Below are 21150 nucleotides of genomic sequence, written 5' to 3'. Positions count from 1 at the left end.
ACTACCTTTACCTCAGAGCTCTGGGATTTCCACTATGTATCACTTGGCTAAGCTAAAAGTTCTCATTTTTTTATAAGATTGAAAAGGAAGCTTGGGTACTAACATTAACGGAATAATCCTTCGTTGATTAACACAATGTTGCAAAGGAAACTAGTTATACAAAAAAGTTCCTAATCCTCTTGAGGGAAAGTGAACCTGTAAATGCAGTCTAGGAAAGAGAATCCTTTACTGCCTGACTCCTCCTTCTTTTATCTCTCTTGTTTTATTGTTGCTCTTTTGCAGATAAATTTGCATTTATAAGCCAAAGGAACAAATCATGTTCCTCAGTGCAGTGATGGACTTACACCTCCAGCTCACTTATCTGCCAGCTCCAAACTTGGTTTCAATGTAACTGCTTCTTCTACTATAAATCCTTAAAGGTACTTAATGACTTGGCTGGAAACAGAATCTCTTCTTTCTCATATTCTGCTAGTGCCTGTGTTTATTTACTAAGTTTCTACCTAGCACTCACACCAATGCCATTCTGACTCCAGGGCTCCTTAACTTTGAATAACACTTTCCATTAGGTTGACTATTCTGTGAGATAATTAATGTACAATAGGACCAGGATAGAACTATATCTGTGAAGAAACAATGAGGATAAGACAAAGCAGTCTCAGTGGAGCAGAGATAACTCAGTGTACTTTGTCCTGCTACGAGCCTGTTGCAGAACAGGGGTTGGGTGTTGGCATCTTGAAGCAATAAGCAAATGGTGAATGGAGGACAGGAAAGTGGCTACTTACTAGAGCAAAGTGGCTGGACATAAAAATTAACTCAAACAAATCAGTAGCCTTCCTCTACTCAAAGAATAAACAGACTAAGAAAGAATTTAGGGAAATAACATCCTTCACAATAGTCACAAATAATATAAAATACCTTGATGCGATGTTAACCAAGCAAGTGAAAGATCTGTATGACAAGAACTTCAAGTCTCTGAAGAAAGAAACTGAAGATCTCAGAAGATGGAAAGATCTTCCATGCTCATGGATTGGCAGGGTTAATATTGTAAAAATGGCCATCTTGCCAAAACAAATCCACAGATTCAATGCAATTCCATTCAAAATTTCAACTCAATTCTTCATAGAGTTAAAAAGAGCAATTTGCGAATTCATTTGGAATAACAAAAAACCCAGGATTTGAAAACTATTCTCAACAATAAAAGAACCTCTGGGGAATATCACCATCCCTAACCTCAAGCTGTATTACAGAGCAGTAATGATAAAAACTATATGGTATTGGTACAGAGGCAGGCAGGTAGATCAAGGAATAGAACTGAAGACCCAGAAATGAATCCACACACCTATGGTCACTTGATCTTTGACAAAGGAGGTAAAACCTTAGAGTGGAAAAAAGATAGCATTTTACACAAATGGTGCTGGTTCACCAGGTAGTTAATTTACAGGAATGTAAATCAATTCATTCTTATCGCCCTGTACAAAACTCAAGTCCAAGTGGATCAAGGACCTCCACATCAAACCAGATACACTCAAACTCATAGAAGAAAAAGTGGGGAAGAACCTCAAACACATGGGAACTGAGGAAACAGAACACCATTGGCGTATGTTCTAAGATCAAGAATCAACTAATGGGACCTCATAAAACTGCAAAGCTTCTGTAAGGCAAAGGGCACTGTCTTTAGGACAAAATGGTAACCAACAGATTGGGGAAAGATCTTTACCAATCCTACATCCGATACGGGGCTAATATTCAAAATATACAAAGAACTCAAAAAGTTAGACTCCAGAGAATCAAATAACCCTATTAAAAATGATGTAAAGAACTAAACGAAGAATTCTCAGCTGAGGAATATTGAATGGATGAGAAATACTTAAGAAAGTGTTCAATATCCTTAACCATCAGGGAAATGCAAATCAGATTCTACCTCACACCAGTCAGAATGGCTAAGATCTAAAACTCAGGTGATAACAGGTGATGGCAAGGATGTGGAGAAAGAGGAACACTCCTCCATTGTTGGTGGGATTGCAAGCTGATTCAACCACTCTGGAAATCAGTCAGGAGGTTCCTCAGAAAATTGGACATTCCACTACCTAAGGACCCAGCTATACTACAACTGAGCATACACCCAAAAAATACTCCAACATATAACTCGGGCATATGTTCCACTATTTCCATAGCACCCTTCTTGATAATAGCCAGAAGTTGGTAAGAACCCAGACGTCCTTCAACAGAGGAATGGATACAGAAAATGTGGTACATCTACACAACAGAGTACTACTCAGTTATTAAAAAACAATGACTCATGAAATTAATAGGTAAATGGATCGAACTAGAAAATATCATCCTGAGAGAAGTAACCCAAACACAAAAATCACACATGATATGCACTCACTGATAAGTGGTTATTAGCCCAAAAGCTCAAAATACTCAAGATGCATTCCATAGACCACATGAAGCTCAAGAAGAAGGACAACTGAAGTATGGATGCTTCAGTCATTCTTAGAAGGGGGAACAAAAATATTCATAGGAGAAGATGTGGAGACGATTTTTCAGCAGAGACTGAAGGAATGGCCATTCAAAGCCTGCCCCACCTGGGGATCCAGCTCATATATATTCAGCCACCAAACCCAGACATTATTGTTGATACCAAGAAGTGCATGTTGACAGGAGCCTGATATAGCTGTATCCTGAAAGGTTCTGCCAGAGCATGAAAAATACAGAGGCGAATGCTCACAGCCAACCATTGAATGAAGAATGAAGTCCCCATTGGAGGAATTAGAGAATGAATTGAAGGAGCTGAAGGGGATTGCAACCCCATAAGAACAACAATACCAACCAGAGCTCCCAGGAACTAAACCACTATCCAAAGTGTACACATGGACAGACACATGGCTCTAGGTGCATATGTAGCAGAGGATGGCCTTGATGGACATCGATGGGAGGAGAAGCCCTTCCTTAGTCCTGCCAAGGCTGGGCACCCCCAGTGTAGGGGAATGTCAGGGTGAGGCAGTAGGAAGGAAAGGGTGCGTGGATGGGTAGGGGAACACCCTCATAGAAGAAGGGGGAGAGAGGATGGGATAGGGGATTTATGGGTGGGAAACCTGTAAAGGGGATTGCATTTGAAATCTAAATAAATAATTTAATAAAAAACTGTTAAAAAGATATACTTTTAAAATATTTTATTATACCAACAGGAAAACAACTAATAACAGATACTGTTACTTATATGATTTTTGCATATGAACAATGTATTAACTTTAGGAGATTGCATTATTCTTTGCTAAAATCCCCTGACCTAACTTGTAGAAGAATTACATACTCATTTTGTATATGTATATGCATATGTATATGTTAGAATCACATTGTCCTATAAAGTATAAACACAGGGGAAAAAAAGAAAGCAAAGCAGAGAGAGTCAGGGGTGGAGATCAGTAAAGGAGTGCAGTTTAGCTGAGTTCAGGCAATGTAGTGGAGTTTAGCCAGATTAGTTCAGTTTCATGCAATTCACTTGAAATGGTACAATAAAGTTCATTTGTGAGTTCAATGCAAGTCAGGTGAGACAGCTGAAGGCAGAGAACAAGAAGGAGACTGAGATTAGAACAAATTGCCAGAGTTAGTTTGAGGCCAAACAGAGCAATTCAGTCAGCTGCCAAGAGAAGCCAGATTGAATTAGTCAGCTTGGAGAGGATTTTGATTTGGATTGATTTAGCCAAGCAGAGATCAGAAAGAGCTCAGAAAAAGTGACCTTATTCAAGAGTAAGTCTCTGAGATTCTAATTACATCTGGAGAATTAGTGACTTTTATTAGTTATTTTTTCACAAATAACATGTAATAGCCAATTTTGAATATGTCCATGAGAGAAAATGAGAAGAGTAATGTGGTTAAATTAAGGATTAAAAAAAGGGATGAATGTTATCTCTAAAAGGAGAATAAGAGGATCTGGTCACCTCTGACATGACTTAACTGAAGATGCAAATAGGAGAGGAAAGAGAAAGCAACAAAAGCTTCGCATTTCTCTGAGTCTTTCAAGAAGGTCACGCATGAGGTATCAGTAACCAGAGCTTAAAGGGACTGAAATTCTAGAAAGGTTTTTCAAGGACAAAAAAAACAAGAGAAATGAAAGAGCTTTCATATTCATTTTATGGCTTGCTGAGCTTGTCGGGAAGCCCAGGTCAAAGTAGGGTGCCACACACAGCATTGCCAGTTGCAGGACTACCAGCATACAAAACCTGGTGGTGGGTGTTCAGAGTATGGATGGAGAGATGATTTTTTCATGCCCCAAGGACTCCAATGTGAACTAAAATGGTCCATGCAAGCAGCTTTGCCAATCATGGGGAGGAAGCACCTGAGGTTGCATGTGATAGAAAATAGGTGCGTACAGGCACGCCTGGGAGGAAAATCAGGGCTTGGTGGACAGTTGGCTACTAGTAAACCTCTAAGCCAAATGGCTAATTTTAAGTGTATGCATACTTTATCATTTATTACTATTTTTTGTGCTTTGGTTGTTTTCCTAAATGTATATCTGTGCACAATGTATATATAGTGCCAATGAAGCTGTGGCCAGTGCCCATGAAGTAGAAAGGGTGTGGCTGTAGGCTGTAATGTGGTTGCTAGGAATTGAAACTCAGTCCTGTAGAAGAGCAATCGGTGCTGTTAATCACTGATCAGTCTCGTTAGCTCCTAGTATAATTAATTTAAAAGACAATAGACAAAAAAGAGCCTTCAAGACTTAAGGATTCTAAGTAGTTTAATTCATTGACATATGTACTTCTAAATGTCTCAACAATTATAGTATTGCCTATAAAAAAGATTGTTCTTTTTCCTTCAGAAGACACTAGAAATTAATGAGTCAGGTAATGTGTCTGCATTCTTTAAGTCCATGATAACAGAAAAAGCCAAATACTTCATTACAGGTCCAGAGCACTAACATTTGTTTTTAAAACGTACTTGCTCCTAGTGAGATGTCCCATGCCTGTACCCCAGCAAATAGAATACTGTGGCAGGCAGATGAATGGAGATTTAAAGGTCAACCTTAACTGTCTCACAAAACATTATCTTACATTTGAAGAAATATTAGGACAGTACAAGTTCAATATTCTTGATATAATCTAGGCCATGTTTTAGTTTCCATGTCTCTGTGCCTGTGCATTTTCTCCCTATGTCTCCCACCCTCTCAGGCACACTACCTTTTACACATCACCATACAATCACAGGTTGAATCATGTCCTCCCCAAAAGAACATGTAATACTCTAGCATTTAACACCATGTGAGCTTTTCTGAAAATAGCATATTTCCAAAAAAAAAAAAATCAAGTAAAAAGGAATTCATTATAGAGGGATCAATTCAACAGAAGTGGTGTCCTTACAAAATGGAGACATGTATGTGGGAATGCTGGGTAAAGAAAAGGTAGAGAGGATCTGTCTAGCCACAGAGTATGACTGCTGCCAGCTAATGACCAGAGGCGAGGTGAGAAATGGGGTCCAAGGCTTTCAGGGGAAAAGCTAGTCCTGGATCATCTGATTTTCCATGGATAGCTTCAAGGATTGTAGGGAAATCCATTCCATTCTAAGCTATCAATCTCTGGTACTTTATCAGATCCTTCAGGAAATTAAATACTATTAAATACCTATTGAACATAACTTGCTCTTCCGTCTCTAAAACTGTATTTTCCCCATTCTGTTCTTTTCATGTATTTTACTTTCATACATCATTCCATGTAAAACCTTGTCCTTGGTTAATTTTTGCTATTCTTACAAGTTCAGAAGAACCCTTGCTTCTTCTATGAAGCCTCCCTTAAATCAGCAATAGTGACCGTAATCTAACAATTTGTAACAGTAGCTAATAGTTTGTCAGACTATCTGCTAATAAAACAAACCACCTAGAAATTCAAGCTTGCTTTAGTGAACTACTTCTCCCAGCCTCTTCCATCATGCCAGGCCTGCCAGAGAAGGATGTCTCTGATGGAAAGAGGGGTGGGAGCTCTTCCATGGACGTGACCTTGCAATCTACGATTACATTTGTATAATTTAGCCTCTCGTGTAATTCTCAACAGCAACACTTTATGACCATCTCCTTTCTCAGCTTCATGTTCACTGTGAGAGGAGGAAGGGACTGACAGACTGCTGGAAGGAGTATTGTGATTCCAGAGAGGCAGGTTACTTTTAAAACAAATTTCAAAAAAGGTTTGACAGGACACAGCCTTCTTCTTCCTGGATGCATGATATACCTGAGACTCGGAGATCAGAGAAGTCAAAAAGGAAAGCCAGAAAGCAAGCAAGAAAGAAAGGAGGGAAGAAAGAGAGAGGGGAGGGGGAGGGAGGGAAGGAGGGAGGAAGGAAGGAAGGAAGGAAGGAAGGAAGGAAGGAAGGAAGGAAGGAAGGAAGGAAGGAAAAATAGAAAAAAAAACCAGCTCCCTTTGTTTGTCATCTTAGAATATTGGTTGACGGTAGTGAAGGATAACTTTGAGTTTGGAGACAAAGTCCAGAGTGTAGCTTTGTCTCCATAACTCACTGGGGTCCAAAAAGTATTTTCCTTCTCTAGCAAAGACTCATATTAGATTGTGATCCCTGGTGCATTTAAATATGTTACTTCCAAATTGTTAGCTTCTTATGTCTCTATTGTTTACATTTATGTAATTCCAACTCCAGTATTTGGAAAAATAGTCCATGTTTATGTACTTGCTAGAAAGTATGACATAATAAAAAGACCCTGCGAGGGATACAACAAACCCAATATTCTGCATGGGAAGTGTAGTTGAGAAGTCTCCAAGAATGTCTCCGCCATTATTTAGGGGGACTTCGAACTAATGACATACAAAAGCAGAGAGAATAGTAAGGGCTGTTTTCCATCCTCACTACCGCTGAGACTTAAGCACTGAAGGATTGGTTCACTGTAGCAACTGAAGTAACCACAGACTAAGGTTTCTTTTATGTGTGTGTGTATATATATATATATATATATATATATATATATATATATATATATATATATACACATGCTCATATGCAATCATATACATGTGTATCATATACACAAACACACATGCATGTGCAATGAACATACACATGCATATATATATGTATATATACAGTGTGTGTATGTGTTTGTCCTTACTATTTCCTAAAGATATTAAATATTCCTTACTATTATCTGAAATTATCTGAACATTGTATATTTATTTACTTATTTTATAATGTACATTAAAATACTTCAGTAAGTATATTTTTTGTCCACTAATTAGTGTGATAAAAAGCCCTTTCCTCCTCCAAGTTGCCTTTAATTGTAGTGTTTATTATAGCAACAAAACAAAACCAGAACAGTCAATGACTAGGTTGGGGTTAAAGTTTGAAGGGTGAAGTCTTCAGGGGTTAAAAAATTATTTTCCTTATATGTTACTCAATATGCAGCTACCAACTTGGTGTCACTGCTGAGGATAAATATGATATGAGTTCATGGCTGCCTATTTCCTTCATTCTAAAACTGTTCTTTTTCCATAATCATCTGGTACCTGAAAGAGAGGAGTAGATGATTAAATTCCATTTCAGGCCCCAGTATTTTGAATTCTTGGATGGGCATGCTTGTGGAGGTAAATATTACGACATTAAGGCTCTTCCTCCTGAATGGTACTTAAAGAAGCCTGGGGGACCACATTTACAGCTGCTATGAACCATTTAGAGTAGAAAGACTTTTGCTGGCAATAACTCTGCTGGACTGTGACATTGGACTAATCATTTTTATATATACTAAGCTAATATATACTAATCATTGTATATATACAAGATACATGTACTAATATGCACTATTTTAAAGTCCTTTATTTCATAGTTCTATACACATCCATATATGTATGTACCCTATGTAATACACACCATATATCTTATTGTAAAAATCACACAAACATCTTTATCTTTCAGAATTCATTCTGAGTTCTCTCTCTCTCTGTCTCTGTCTCTCTCTGTCTGTCTGCTCTCTCTCTCTGTCTGTCTGTCTCTCTCTGTCTCTCTCTCTTTCTCTCTGTCTCTCTCTCTCTCTTCCCCCAACTAAGTCTGTTTTATTTTTCTTTCCATTAGTTCTTTTGCTTGTTTTGGAACAGAGTCTTGTTGTGTACTTCTGGCTGACCCAGTATTATTTACTACACAGGCCAAGTTGGGCTTGAAATCACGGCAATATTCCTGCCTCATTCTCCCAAGTTTTGTGACTGCAGGTATATGTGCTGGGTTTCCCTTTACTGTTTGATCACATACACAGTTATACTGTAGCTCCTACATGTATCGTTTATTATATAGTCATAAAAACATGGCCAGACCCGGTGCTTCAGGCATTTAGTCCTACAATTCAGGAAGCAGAGGCAAGCAGCTCTCTATGACTTCCAAGCTGCCCTGGTCTGTAGGAGTTCCAGGCCAGTCTATGTTACAAAGAGAGATACTGCCTCCAAACAACAACGAAAGGAAGTCATCATTCTGATGTAATTATAGTTTATAAGATATCTATGCTATTGTTCTAAAACATTTAGTATATGTACCATAAATGCATTTAATTTTATAATGCCAGATTAAAGAGGTGTAAAAAACATTCGTAACATTATGCTGTAGAATAAAATGACACTCAGTTTAATAGTATTCTATAAATTCGCAGCTCTTTTATGTAGGTAATGTGAGGCTTAAAATACAAATAGCATGCTTATAAATTCTAGAAAATGGAATTATTATCTTTAATTTGCTTCACATGACAGGTCTGCCACTTCAATTTTCATGATAATATGAAAGAAATATTCTCTGCGTTTAATTTTGCTCTTCATTTCACACACCAATTTTCTTTTCAAAGACATGACCCATTTATTATTTGTTCTGAAATACTGGGTTGCCTTGGTAACTTTCAAATTATAGGCCTTACATAACTGCTGATGGAGGATGCCACAGATGATTCGACGAAAAGAAAGAGATTTGAAATCAGGCTTTTATTTCAATATATTGAATATATTTCAGAATATTCAAATATTGAAGAAGGGACCCAGCACTGCTGGCTATGTACAGTCTGCCTTATACCCCTTATCTTTCTTCAATGTGTCTCTTCCTACAACAACCCTCTCCAAACAGATAGCAATTTTTGAGCTATTTTTGTGACTTACTTTTAAATTCATAACACCTTTTTATGTCTATGACAGAGTAACATAGGATGTCTGACTTTTGAGAGCAGAAGAGTATGAAACTCATTTTTTTTTGGAATTGCACTCATTTTTTTTTATTGGACATTTTTATTTACATTTCAAATGTTATTTCTTTTCCATGTTTTCTGGAGATAAGCCCCCAATCCCATCCCTCTCCCCTTCTTCTATAAGGGTGTTCCCATCCTCATCTGCCCCCTTCCTGCCTCCCCGCCCTGACATTCCCCTATACTGGGGGATCCATACTTTGCAGGACCAAGGGCTCTTCCTTCCATTGGTTCCCAACAAGGCCATCCTCTGCTACATATGCAGCTGGAGCCGCTCATTTTTAACTTTACGCATATAGATATTTTTAATTTATATTATTTTATTTGGAAATGAATAAAACAGTACAATGGAACTAAACTTCAAAGACAATGGATGCCATTAACTTGAGTGTCATCAGTTTATTATAAAAGGGAGGCATGGAAATTATTTAGATAATGAAATGGTTCAGGATGTCATTGGATTGTTCAGCTTCATGGGATAGCATTTCAACAAGGACTTCAGTCCACATACTTTTCATAGTTGTCACCATCTCTAAATGAGAAATAACCTTCACCACTTAGAAATACTTCAGTGACTCCATATTGTAAGAGAAAAACTTTGTGTCCAACTGTCGCTGGAACTGGTGGACTATCTCCACCCTTTCCTTTCTCGTTTGACCACACAGCTATTAGTGTCACTTGCAATGCTTTTCCTTGAGATTTTTTTTCTAGAGGTGTGCTTCTTTTTAGTTTCAGCAACATGCCTTTTCTCCTGTCAAAGAGCAGAAGAAACAGTCTAAAGCTTGTCCTCCATAACATGCTGGGCCTTTGCACCCCAGCTGCCACTGTATGCACTGTATGGCAGGGATGGCATAAAGGGAATAAAAATTGAGATGAGAGCAGACTAGGGTCAAGTATCTGGATTGGCATTTTAATCTAGGTTCGTTTAATGAGTGGGATCTATCTGAAACTCCTTTTTATAGTTTTAAAAAGTAGATTTATATAAAATAGACTTCTTCCAACTCTGAGATATATAATGTGCTGACAAATCTTTTCTTCTGACAATGGCTCAGGCACTTCATTCACTCGTTACACTGATGTCCTTGGTCAACTTCAAATGTGCTTACAGTCCTGGTTTATACTCTGATGCGTTTCCAGGGGATGCTTATTCAGGATGACGATTTTCCATAGTTTAAAAGGGTAAATTTAAAAAAGAAGCAGAAATAATGCCATGTAAAAGCTTAAAAGTTGGTTATGGTTTTTTTTCTAACAAAACCACAAACAACAAACACTTAGGAAAACATACTAGAGCAGGCATTCCCTGGAACCTTGGTGGCGACACCATTCTGGAAGCCTCCAGAACTCTGAGACTATTTACTTGGTTGTTGTTGTTTTAAGCTGCTCAGTTTATAACATCTAATAGAACAGAGACATTTTTAACCTTGTGTTAGGGCAAGTTTCTTTTATATTCGTTCGATTAAGTTTATCATCACAGGCTTACAGGCCTGCTTTGCCAATTCTGCCAGTGAGTCAGTACCCAAACCATTCTGTTTTCTTGGAACATGTTAACAGGCACCTGATTAAGGATTTGAAGTTTGTAACACTTACCAACTGTGATCTTACCTCATTGATCTTCAGTTTCCTAATAACACTTGGCATAACAAACTGTGAGCTTATTATCAAAAATCAGAGAATAATCCTTAATGGCGATGAAGAATTAGACTATAAATAAAAAGATCAAGTGTCCGGTCTCCAGGCTGGATGAGTTCCTCTATACCTTCATTTACTATCTCTGTATGATAAATGCAGACTCGGTGCTGTCATCATAAAATTAGAGCTACTATAGTTTCTACATATTGTATTTGCTATAAACACATCACTGACCTGCAGAGAATGATATGACGCCACTACAAAGAAAGACATGGAGAAAACTAATGTCTAAAGATAAGTTTATGCAGTTCATTATTTTAGATATTACAAATGCGGACAGTATTGTACTCAGTGGTGAGGGCATCCCTCTGTCTGGTACCTCATGGTAAACTTCAGTAGCATGGATGTCTGTGGTACTTAGTCTTCACCTCTTTAAATACAGAGCCAGAGAAAATAACTGAGGTTCAAAATCCCTCCATGGACACATCTCAAACTGATATGATGACTTTCCACTAGGTCAGACCTCAAAAAGTGCCAGTCTCCTAAATACTATTGGGAATCTTGGAGAGCAAGCCTATACCTTATGAAGCATTTTCCAAATTTTTGAAAAATGGAAGTTTTTCTAATTAGAATATTAGGCATATAAAATATTTCTGTCTGAATATAGTGGACTGAAAACCTATTGTCTATATGTCTGCCTCCTGGTTGAGATTAGGTTAAAAATAAACCAAATAAATAGCAATGAATAGGTACTTTCTCAGGTTGCAGCCGAGAGTGTTTTCTTGAGTGTTTCATATCAAACAAAGATTTACTTCTGCAAAGAGGATCTGTTCCTTACGTGCCTGGTTTTATAAATGGGAAGGAGTCACTTCAAAGCACTTAGTACACATCCTCTAGTGGTTTACCAGGAAAAAAACCAGAAAGACTTAAAATTTAAAGAACAAATGATGCTTTCACATTTATTCAATTTCCCACAACTTACCCAGGAACTGTATTGCTGCAGGACGGACTGTCTCAGTGCCGTGCTTAAGTTATAGTCTTCAGAACTGTGGTGTGCCTGGTGAGCTGCCCAGATAATATTAATCTCTGCAAAACACATGATTGACAGCAAGTGATGAGAGCAAGAACGGAGCAGCTTCCATTCAGTCCTGAGCTTCACTCTGCCGAGAGCAGACGAAACTCCTGGAACGTCTCTGAAAACGCTGGCTCACAGAACGATAATTAAAAGAAGGCTCCTTGAAGCATTTTAGGAACTAGACCATATACGAATCATGAGTACATAAAAAGTGAAACATAACCAGTAAATACTCACACTGTATGTGACACAATTACGTACCACCAGTGAAATGAAATGACCTCTGAAATGTCTGCTTTGCCAACATTTACAGTATGACAGATCATAAAATCCTAACTTGTGGTGTTGGAACAACATAGTCAAAGCACAGTGATGAGTTTTCAGTATGTGATAACACATTTCTAATTAAAGACGAATTCTCCAGTGGGAGAAATTGGTGGATAATGAAATATTGCACCATATTATTGTCTGATATGAAAAGCTGTTAGAATAAGCAAACTATGGCAATATTTGATGTTGATCTTTAAAATAGACTTTTATTCACATACTACTTATTATACATGATTCTTCTCATAGCTTAACAAAATTTTCACCTGCCTTTCATGTGTCCTCAAAATCAAAGTGCAAATTTAGACTGTTTATTATACCAAGAGGTACCCAGATTACCTAAGAAGACCTGGTCTCACTTCAAGCAGGAAAACTGTTTTCATTAGCCATTATCTGATAAATACTTAAATTATGATTGAATATTCTTTCTTCCATTTCATCATCCCTAATGAATACACTGTAGCCAAGAAATTAAAAAATTATTCTTGTGTGAATGAGCAGTAATTCATCATAAGTTCTTCAAAAACTACACAAAGTATTTGAAACTGTTTAGTTCCCAAATTTCTGGCTTATTTATTATATACATAGCTACATATAAGAGATTTGTCAGGGTGGTTTTTTTTCTGTATCTACAGATTTTGGGTGGGCTTTTTTTAAGAGGTAATAAGTTGGATGAATTTTCTAAGTTTTGTAAACTGCTTACCAACCAGTGCCATTGAAATAATTCAAACAGCATTTCCTACTTGGAAAATTCACTGTTGAACATTTTAGAACCTGTGGCTTATAAACCATGTCCCTAATTATACATGTAAATAAATAAGTCCTTTTTGACTTACCAGTATTTGAATACAAATATTGGTATTAATATACCCAAACTGTGGGTTGAGAGATGGGTAAGGTAGTCTAAAGCTGCTGCTTCCTTCTAACCTCCACAGAAGTAATTGTGGAACAAAGACTCCAAGAAGGCAGAGGTTAAAGACCTGTGTCTGTACTTGTTTTGAAAGCATTTACTTCCTATCACAAACTGTGTAACAAGAGTCTGAGATCAATGGAACACAGCTGCATAAACAGCAAGAAGTAACAGGATCCCACTGGCTCACCTATGTCCCTTTCCAGCATGGGCAAGAGTCAGAAAGATTTTTTTTTCACCCAGTCTATATTCACTTATTGGAAGTAAATTATTTTAAAGCATGGTTACAAAAAGGCATTTTAAAGAAAATGGTTCCAATTGTTCTTATGTGAATAGAATAAGAAAAGTTGATAATTATTCTTTTGTTTACCCTCAGTACTTGAATTGGTAAATTCTTTGTTCTAATAAATGAAAGCAAATAATAAGGAGGGAAAATGATACTATTTAGAAAAGTTTTTATAGAAATATTTAATAAATTATATATTCTGTTCAGCAGTAATGTTTTTCTTTTCCTATAAGCAAATTGTAGATTTTATGTTCACATAACATTTTATTAGAATTTTGCAGTGGCATAATTAGAAATAATTATGCTTATTTGCAGTGCCAAAATATACATTTATATGAATATATTTGTTTAATATGTAGCCAAAATTCCACTTCTGTAGCCAAATTCTAATGTAATATATATGTTATATTATTGAGTTGTTAACTTTAATGTTTTAATAAATGTGCAAGTCTCAGGGCCTGCATGGCTCAGTGGTTAAGAGCCCTTGCTGCCTTTTCAGAGGACCCATGTTTCTTTCTCATTACACTGGGAGGTTCCCAACTCCTTATAACTGTAATTCGTGGCAATCCAATATTCTGCTCTGGACTGAGTATATGCTTGCACACGGTACAACATATACATCCACACTACACACACGCGCACACACACCTACATACACATGCACACACATAAATCTTTATAAGATGTTTATTTTTCAGTAAAACCTCCATTTCTAATAGTCAACACTTGGCAATCAAAAGCAGTCATGCAATTACTATTGTTACAGAGAAATTTTTTCATTCTATATTTTTTCATGTACCTCTGTGGCTGAGATAGACATAATCTAAAATGGCTTCTGAATTATATTATGACATTAAGAACTTCGATAATGTAATAAAATGGAGCTCTGGGCCCCTGAGAGAGAGAGAAGCCTTGAGCTTGCATGGTATGAATCTCGCCTGCCAAATAAAGACCGAGCTCTCATGACTTCAGTCGAATCATGATCATGCCTTTAGTGATCCTTCCTTCTTCCTTTTAAATCAGCAAGGCTACGTGATTCCCTCCTACGAAACAGAATTCCATCAATGGTGATGGATGTACCATCACTTTGATAATTTACAAGAATAGCTGTGTTTCTAGTATGCTCCTGTTCTCCCATTCCCAGATGCCATGGTGGGAAATACCCTTTGCTGATCTACTTCTGAAGGAGAACAGGGAGAGGTTCTTAGCTAACAAGCATTGATGGGCTAAGCTTGTTAGTATAAACACTGGGATCCAGCCAACAGTCATGCAAAGGAATGTGGCTAGAACTTGTGCAATTGAGACTGTAGATGCAATGCAGCCTGCTCTCAGATGAACAGCTTAACAACAGACAAAACTTTGGGGCTTGGACTGGTGGGTTCACAGAAGTGAAAGGCTGATTTACTGGTCCCTGAAGCATTACACAATAGACTGTTCTTCTAAGCTTCTAACTCTTTACAACAGCAGATGACTAAGGTAGCCCATAACTGTCATTCTCATGCATGATACGTCACAATCTGCTTCCTGTCCTTTTAGCTTTTCTGCTTTGAGGATGTCAAATAAATAGAACCCTACAGTACTCAAATTATAAAGTTTGGCTTTTTTATTATTCAACATAAAGAAATAATAGACTGCTGTTTTTCTGTTTATAATTATTTGGTCCTTTATTGCTGAGTAGTATATAAACTCCTATACAAAAGGGTTCACTATTTTATCTTGTTTACATTGAATTTCCATTTGAAATGCATATCAGTTACTTTCAGTGTGTGATACAAACAAAGTTTCTGTTAATATTTTTTCTTTACAAATATTTTATTTGCATATATTCATCAGACATAGTATTGGAGTCACACATACAAATGTACACATATAATGTGTCTTGACTATGTTTGGTTGAATTATTTGCTTTTACTTCTTTTAGGACTTCTACCTATGCCCTTTCTCTTTCAAAATGGCCCACATTCTGCTTTCAGTCTAATCCATTTTCATGAAAGAGTATGTGTGTGTGTGTGTGTGTGTGTGTGTGTGTGTGTGTGTGTGTGTGTGTGTGTGTTAGTCTATGGTTCTTTCTGCTAACTTAACACTACTATGCTCTATTAATCCATGACTCTGTGTCCTTCATGTGGGTAGAATGTGAACTGCTTTCTCAGGATTCTCCCATAACAACTTCCCTGAAAAAAATTAGGTTAATAGGTTGGAATTATAACCCAATAAACATTTTATCCTTTGAATTGCTTTGTTCAGCATATTTTATCCCAGCAATAGAAATTGAAACAAGGACAAACACTTAATTAAAAAGTATCCTTTAAAGATAAGAAATGTTTCCATCAGGAGGAACCCAGTTGATGAATTCACTCTGTTTTGATTCTGAGAGAAAGTTTTCAATATGTGTGTTCTCTCTGTATAACATTTATGTGTGCTAATATTTATGTGTGTATGTATGTTTGTGTTGTTATGAATGCATGCATAGGCATTTGCAGGTGGAGGCCAGAGGTTGAAACCAGGTATCATTTTCAGCATGGAGAAAACAACTCTATAGGAGCTGTGGCAATATCAATCCTCAAAATTATTTAATAAAGAAACAGAAAATAATATAAGAATCATTTGTAAAGTTTTTAGGAATAAAAATATTACTGATAAAAAGTTGCAAAGAAATACATTTTAAACATTTCCACAGAAGAAAAATTAATGTAGAATTTATTACTGTTGAATAAATTGGCAAGTATAGAAATTATTTGATAATAATGATATTAGTGCCTATAATATTCATTTGTGTGTTAAAAGACAAATTTGTGGATTTCACAAATCAGGATTTTGAACCAGAGGGATGAGGCACACACCTGTAATCCAGGCACTTGGGAAAGGGAAGCAATAGTCCAAAGTCAATCACAGTTCACAAGGGGCTTCACAAAATCAGGTCTTGATAAACAAGGGAACCAAATAAAAACCAAACATAAAAATAAAATTGTATAATGAAAGTCCTTGAGAAAGTTAAAAATTAAAACTACGTTTAGAGTAATATTTGATTTCATGTAAATCAAATTAGTCCTAATTTATAAAATTCATACTATGAATGAAAATTGCATAGAATCTAAGATTAAAGTACCAAATAGAAAACAAAATCTCATCAGGACTTCTTTGATCTATGAGTAAATGGAAAAATTACATATTATAGGCATGTCTGGCATAGGAGAGAATGTTTACCATCTATTAAGTATTTTCATAGCACTGAAAAACATACAAAATAATATATACTATATCATATCAAATATTAAAACAAGATTCTTTAGGTAAAAATCAATGATCACAAAAATTCCACCAGAGAACTCACAAACCTGATAAACAACTTCAGCAAAGTGGCTGGATATAAAATTAACTCAAAGAAATCAGTACCCTTCCTCTACTCAAAGGATAAATAGACTGAGAAAGAAATTAGAGAAATGATGCCCTTCACAATAGTTACAAATAATATAAAATACCTTGGTGTAACTCTAACAAAGTAAGTGAAAGATCTGTATGACAAGAACTTCAAGTCTCCGAAGAAAGAAATCGAGGATCTCAGAAAATGGAAAGATCTCCCATGCCAATAGATAGGCAGGATTAATTTAGTAAAAATGGCCACTTTGCCAGAAGCAATCTACAGATTCAATGCAATCCCCATCAATATTCCAACTCAATTCTTCATAGAATTAGAAAGAGCAATTTGCAAATTCAAAAAACCCAGGATAGCAAAAGCTATTCTCAACAATACAGAATTTCTGCGGGAATCACCATCCCTGACCTCAAGCTCTATTAGAGCAATCGTGGTAAAAAATGCATGGTATTGATACAGAAACAGGCAGGCAGATCAATGGAATAAAATTGAAGACCTGGAATGAACCTAATCAACTATGATCTTTGGCAAAGGAGCTAAAACCATCCAGTAGAAAACTACATTTTCAACAAATAGTGCTGGTTCAACTGGAGGTCAATATGTAGTAGAATGCAAATCGATCCATTCTTCTCTCCTTGTACAAAGCTCAAGTCTAAGTGGATCAACGACCTCCACATAAAACCAGATACACTCGAACTAATAGAAAAGAAAGTGGGGAAGAGTCTTGAACATGAAGGCACTGGGAAAATTTTCCTGAACAGAACATCAATGGATTATACACTAAGATCAAGAATTGACAAATGGGACCTCATAAAATTGCAAAGCTTCTATAAGGGAACAGACACTGTCAATAGGATAAAATGGCAATCAACAGATTGGGAAAAGATCTTTACCAATTCTACATCTGATAGAGGGCTAATATCTAATCTACACAAAGAACTCAAGAAGTTTCAGAGAAGCAAATAATCATGTTAAAAAAACAGGGTACAGAGATAAAGAATTCTCAACTGAGGAAATATCAAATGGCTGAGAAGCACCTAAAGAAATGTTCAATATCCTTAGTCATCAGGGAATTGCAAATCAAAAAAACCCTGAAATTCTACCTCACACCTGTCAGAATGACTAAGATCAAAAACACAGGTGACAGCAGATGCTACCAAGGATGTGGAGAAAGAGAAACGCTCCTTCATTGTTGGTGTAATTGGAAGCTGGTACAACCACTCTGGAAATCAGTCTGGCAGTGCCTCATAAAATTGGACACAGTGCTACCTGAAGTTCCAGGTGTACCACTCCTGGGCACAGACCCAAAAAATGCTCCAACATATAACAAGGACACGTGCTCCACTATGTTCATCGCAGCCTTATTTATAATAACCAGAAGCTGGAAAGAACCCAGATGTCCTTCAACAGAGGAATGGATACAGAAAATGTGGTACATTTACATAAAGGAGTACTACTCAGCTATCAAAAACAATGACTTCATGAAATTCTTAGGCAAGTGGATAGAACTAGAAAATACCATCCTGTGACTGTAACCCAGTCAGAAAAGAACTCACATGGTATGTACTCACTGATAAATGTTTATTAGGGCAAAAGCTCAGAAAACACAGGATACGATTACAAACCAAATGAAGCTCAAGAAGAAGGAAAAACAAAAATGTGGATGCATCAGTCCTTCTTAGAAGGAGGAACAAAGTACTCACAGGAGGAAATACAGGGACAAAGACTGAAGTAGAGACTGAAGGAAAGGTCATCAAGAGACTGTCCCACATGGGGATCCGTCCCTTATGCACCCACCAAATCCAGTCACTATTGCTGATGCTAAGTAGTGCTTGCTGACAAGAGCCTGATATGGATGTCTCCTGAGAGGCTCTGCTAGAACTTACTAATACAGATGAGGATGCTTACAGCCAACCATCAGACTGAGCATGGGGACCACAATTGAGGAGTTAGAGAAAGGACTGAAGGAGCTGAAGGTATTTTCAACCCCAAAGAAAGAACAATATCATTCAACAAGACCTCCCGGAGATCTCAGGCACTAAACCACCAACCAAAGAGTACACATGGAGGGACCCATGGCTTCACCTGTATATGTAGCAGAGGATGGCATTATCTGGCACAATAGGAGGAGAAGCCCTTGTTTCTGTAAGGCTTGTATCCCCAGTGTAGGGGAATGGCAGGACCTAGAAGTGGGAATGGGCGGTTGGGAGTATGAGCATCTTCACTGAAGCATGGGGACAGGGAAGGGGGGATTCGAGAAGGGATAGGGGATAACAATTGAAATGTAAATATGTAAAATATCCAATAAAAAGTAAAATTTAAAAAAGAAAGAGACCAGCATCACTGAGGTGGAATCAGCTAGGAAGAGTTTCACGAGAGACAGCACACAGAAGCTGTGTTCCCGAGGTAGCCAAGTTTGTACCTCTCACTGGTAGCTCAATTTGGTATTGTGTAAGAGCTAGTTCAGAATATGGAGACCTGCAGCTGAAGCTTAGTGGTGTGAGAGGCCAGGAGTGGCCATTGGTGAAGGTAAAGCCTCAGTGGCAGTTGAAGGCCCTGGATTGAAGGGGTCAGTGAGCCTAGGAGAGGCTATTGGTGAAAGTGCCTCCCAGTTGCAGCAGAAGACCCCAGCAGTTCGGAGATGCTAGTACCATGGACTGACCACCAAGAACAGCAGCACAGTGGAGGGGAGCCCCTTGAGCCTAGGAAGCAAGCGACATGTGCTGCAAAAGGCTGAGCCACAAGAGTGACCCAAGCCCAATGGAGGAGCACAGAAGATTATGAGTGGATCCCAGACAAGAACCATTGTGTTGTTTATTCTGATGCAGTTTGGTTTTGCTTTGTTCTTATTATCACTGTGCCCTGGTTCTTCCCTACTGAAGGAAGAAATTACTTAATTTATTTTTAATTTACAAAAGCCCACAGTTAGGAGACTTTAAATTTTAGGGAAAAAAGGAGAGATTTTGGAGTTCTACAGAGAATTCGGATGTTAGGAGAGATTATTTTTAAAGTGTTTGAATTTTCAAGGCTCTGGGGCTTTTTAACTTTGTAAAATGTTTTATATTATGATGTCTTTGTTAGTGTGTAATCTTGGAACTATACAAGGAAGGAAAAGTTGTGGCTTAAAAAAAATGAACACATTGATAGACTGTCCATTCCTAATGAGCAGCCCTGGAATCATGCAAATATGAGCAAAGCTTCGTGTATTTGTGTGTATACAATTAAAATCAATTATTAATTATATAATTACATAAAATATTAATTACTAATCAATTACATGAGGTTGATATTAAGTATGTATAGGAACTATATGTAGATAGATAATATAGATACATAGATAATCAACATACAAAATTGAATAAGAGATCATGAATATTAGAGAAAGGGCTAGGAGGAGGGCGGGATGGAAGGGATGTGGATATACAGTGTCTGCTGATATACCAAATTTTCCAAAAAACCAAAACTACTTAAAAAATGTGAACTGGAAAAAAAACAACAACACTTCCATCACACTAGCATGTAATTTGTTGTCTTTTTTAAAAAGGCAAAAATAACATCTATATAAATATGTCTAAAATATATTTTCTTATAACATTATCAGCAAAAGTTTGAAAACTTACAAATACTTCTTGTATCGTTCTGTGATTATGAATTTACAAAATCTTTTAAAAGACTGATGTAGCCAGGTCTCCCACAGAGTTTCTGTCTGTCCTTTGCTGAGACATTAGGAAGCCCAGCCCTGCCTATATTCCTTCATTACCTATCTCCAAAATGTCTTAGAAATGAGATTTCATGAATCCCTATGCACAGAAATGTGGGCCATTACAATGTTTATTACAATGGTTTGAAAACTGTGGCATTGATGCCTCTCTTTGCCTTGATTCTAAATGACAGTGATGAGTAATATCTAGCTTTGATAAAGGAAGGATGCATATACTGAATGGCTTCCCTTAGCACATGCGGAATAGTGAAGCAGATTACACGTTTCCAACTCCGCTATTTCTCAGAAACCTGTCTGTACATGAGAAAATGAAGATGCAGTTTGATTCAGTTATGTAAGTGAACGAGTGATTATTTATTAACATAATGCTCATTAAAATATGCTTATTTTAATCAACTGACAATGTGTGTTAGCGATTACAAAGACTTTTTCTGAGTCCCATTATTGAATGTACTTGAATATACAAGATAGTTTCTGATGTCACACAAGAGGGGATAATGTAAGGATCTATTGTGTCCTTTCTAGCCTGACCGAAGGGAATGTGAAGTACTACTCAGTATTCAGTGGTAACTCCCAGCCCCTTAAGTTCACAGGGACAGTGGACGGAGTGGCATTAAATGC

At 37.2% G+C, this 21150-nt stretch overlaps 1 protein-coding gene across 1 annotated transcript in view; it reads right to left on the bottom strand.

Moving 5' to 3' along the window:
• Positions 1-21150, bottom strand: part of Agmo (alkylglycerol monooxygenase) — a 343612-nt gene that overhangs the window by 222873 nt on the left and 99589 nt on the right. Inside the window, 1 exon segment of the mRNA NM_001135899.1 lies at positions 11820-11923. Coding sequence (NP_001129371.1) covers positions 11820-11923 — 104 coding nt within the window.

Source organism: Rattus norvegicus, chromosome 6 (assembly GCF_021556685.1).
Source record: "Rattus norvegicus strain SHRSP/BbbUtx chromosome 6, alternate assembly SHRSP_T2T, whole genome shotgun sequence".
NCBI classification, from domain to species: Eukaryota; Metazoa; Chordata; class Mammalia; order Rodentia; family Muridae; genus Rattus; species Rattus norvegicus.
This window is presented reverse-complemented; position numbering and strand designations above follow the sequence as displayed.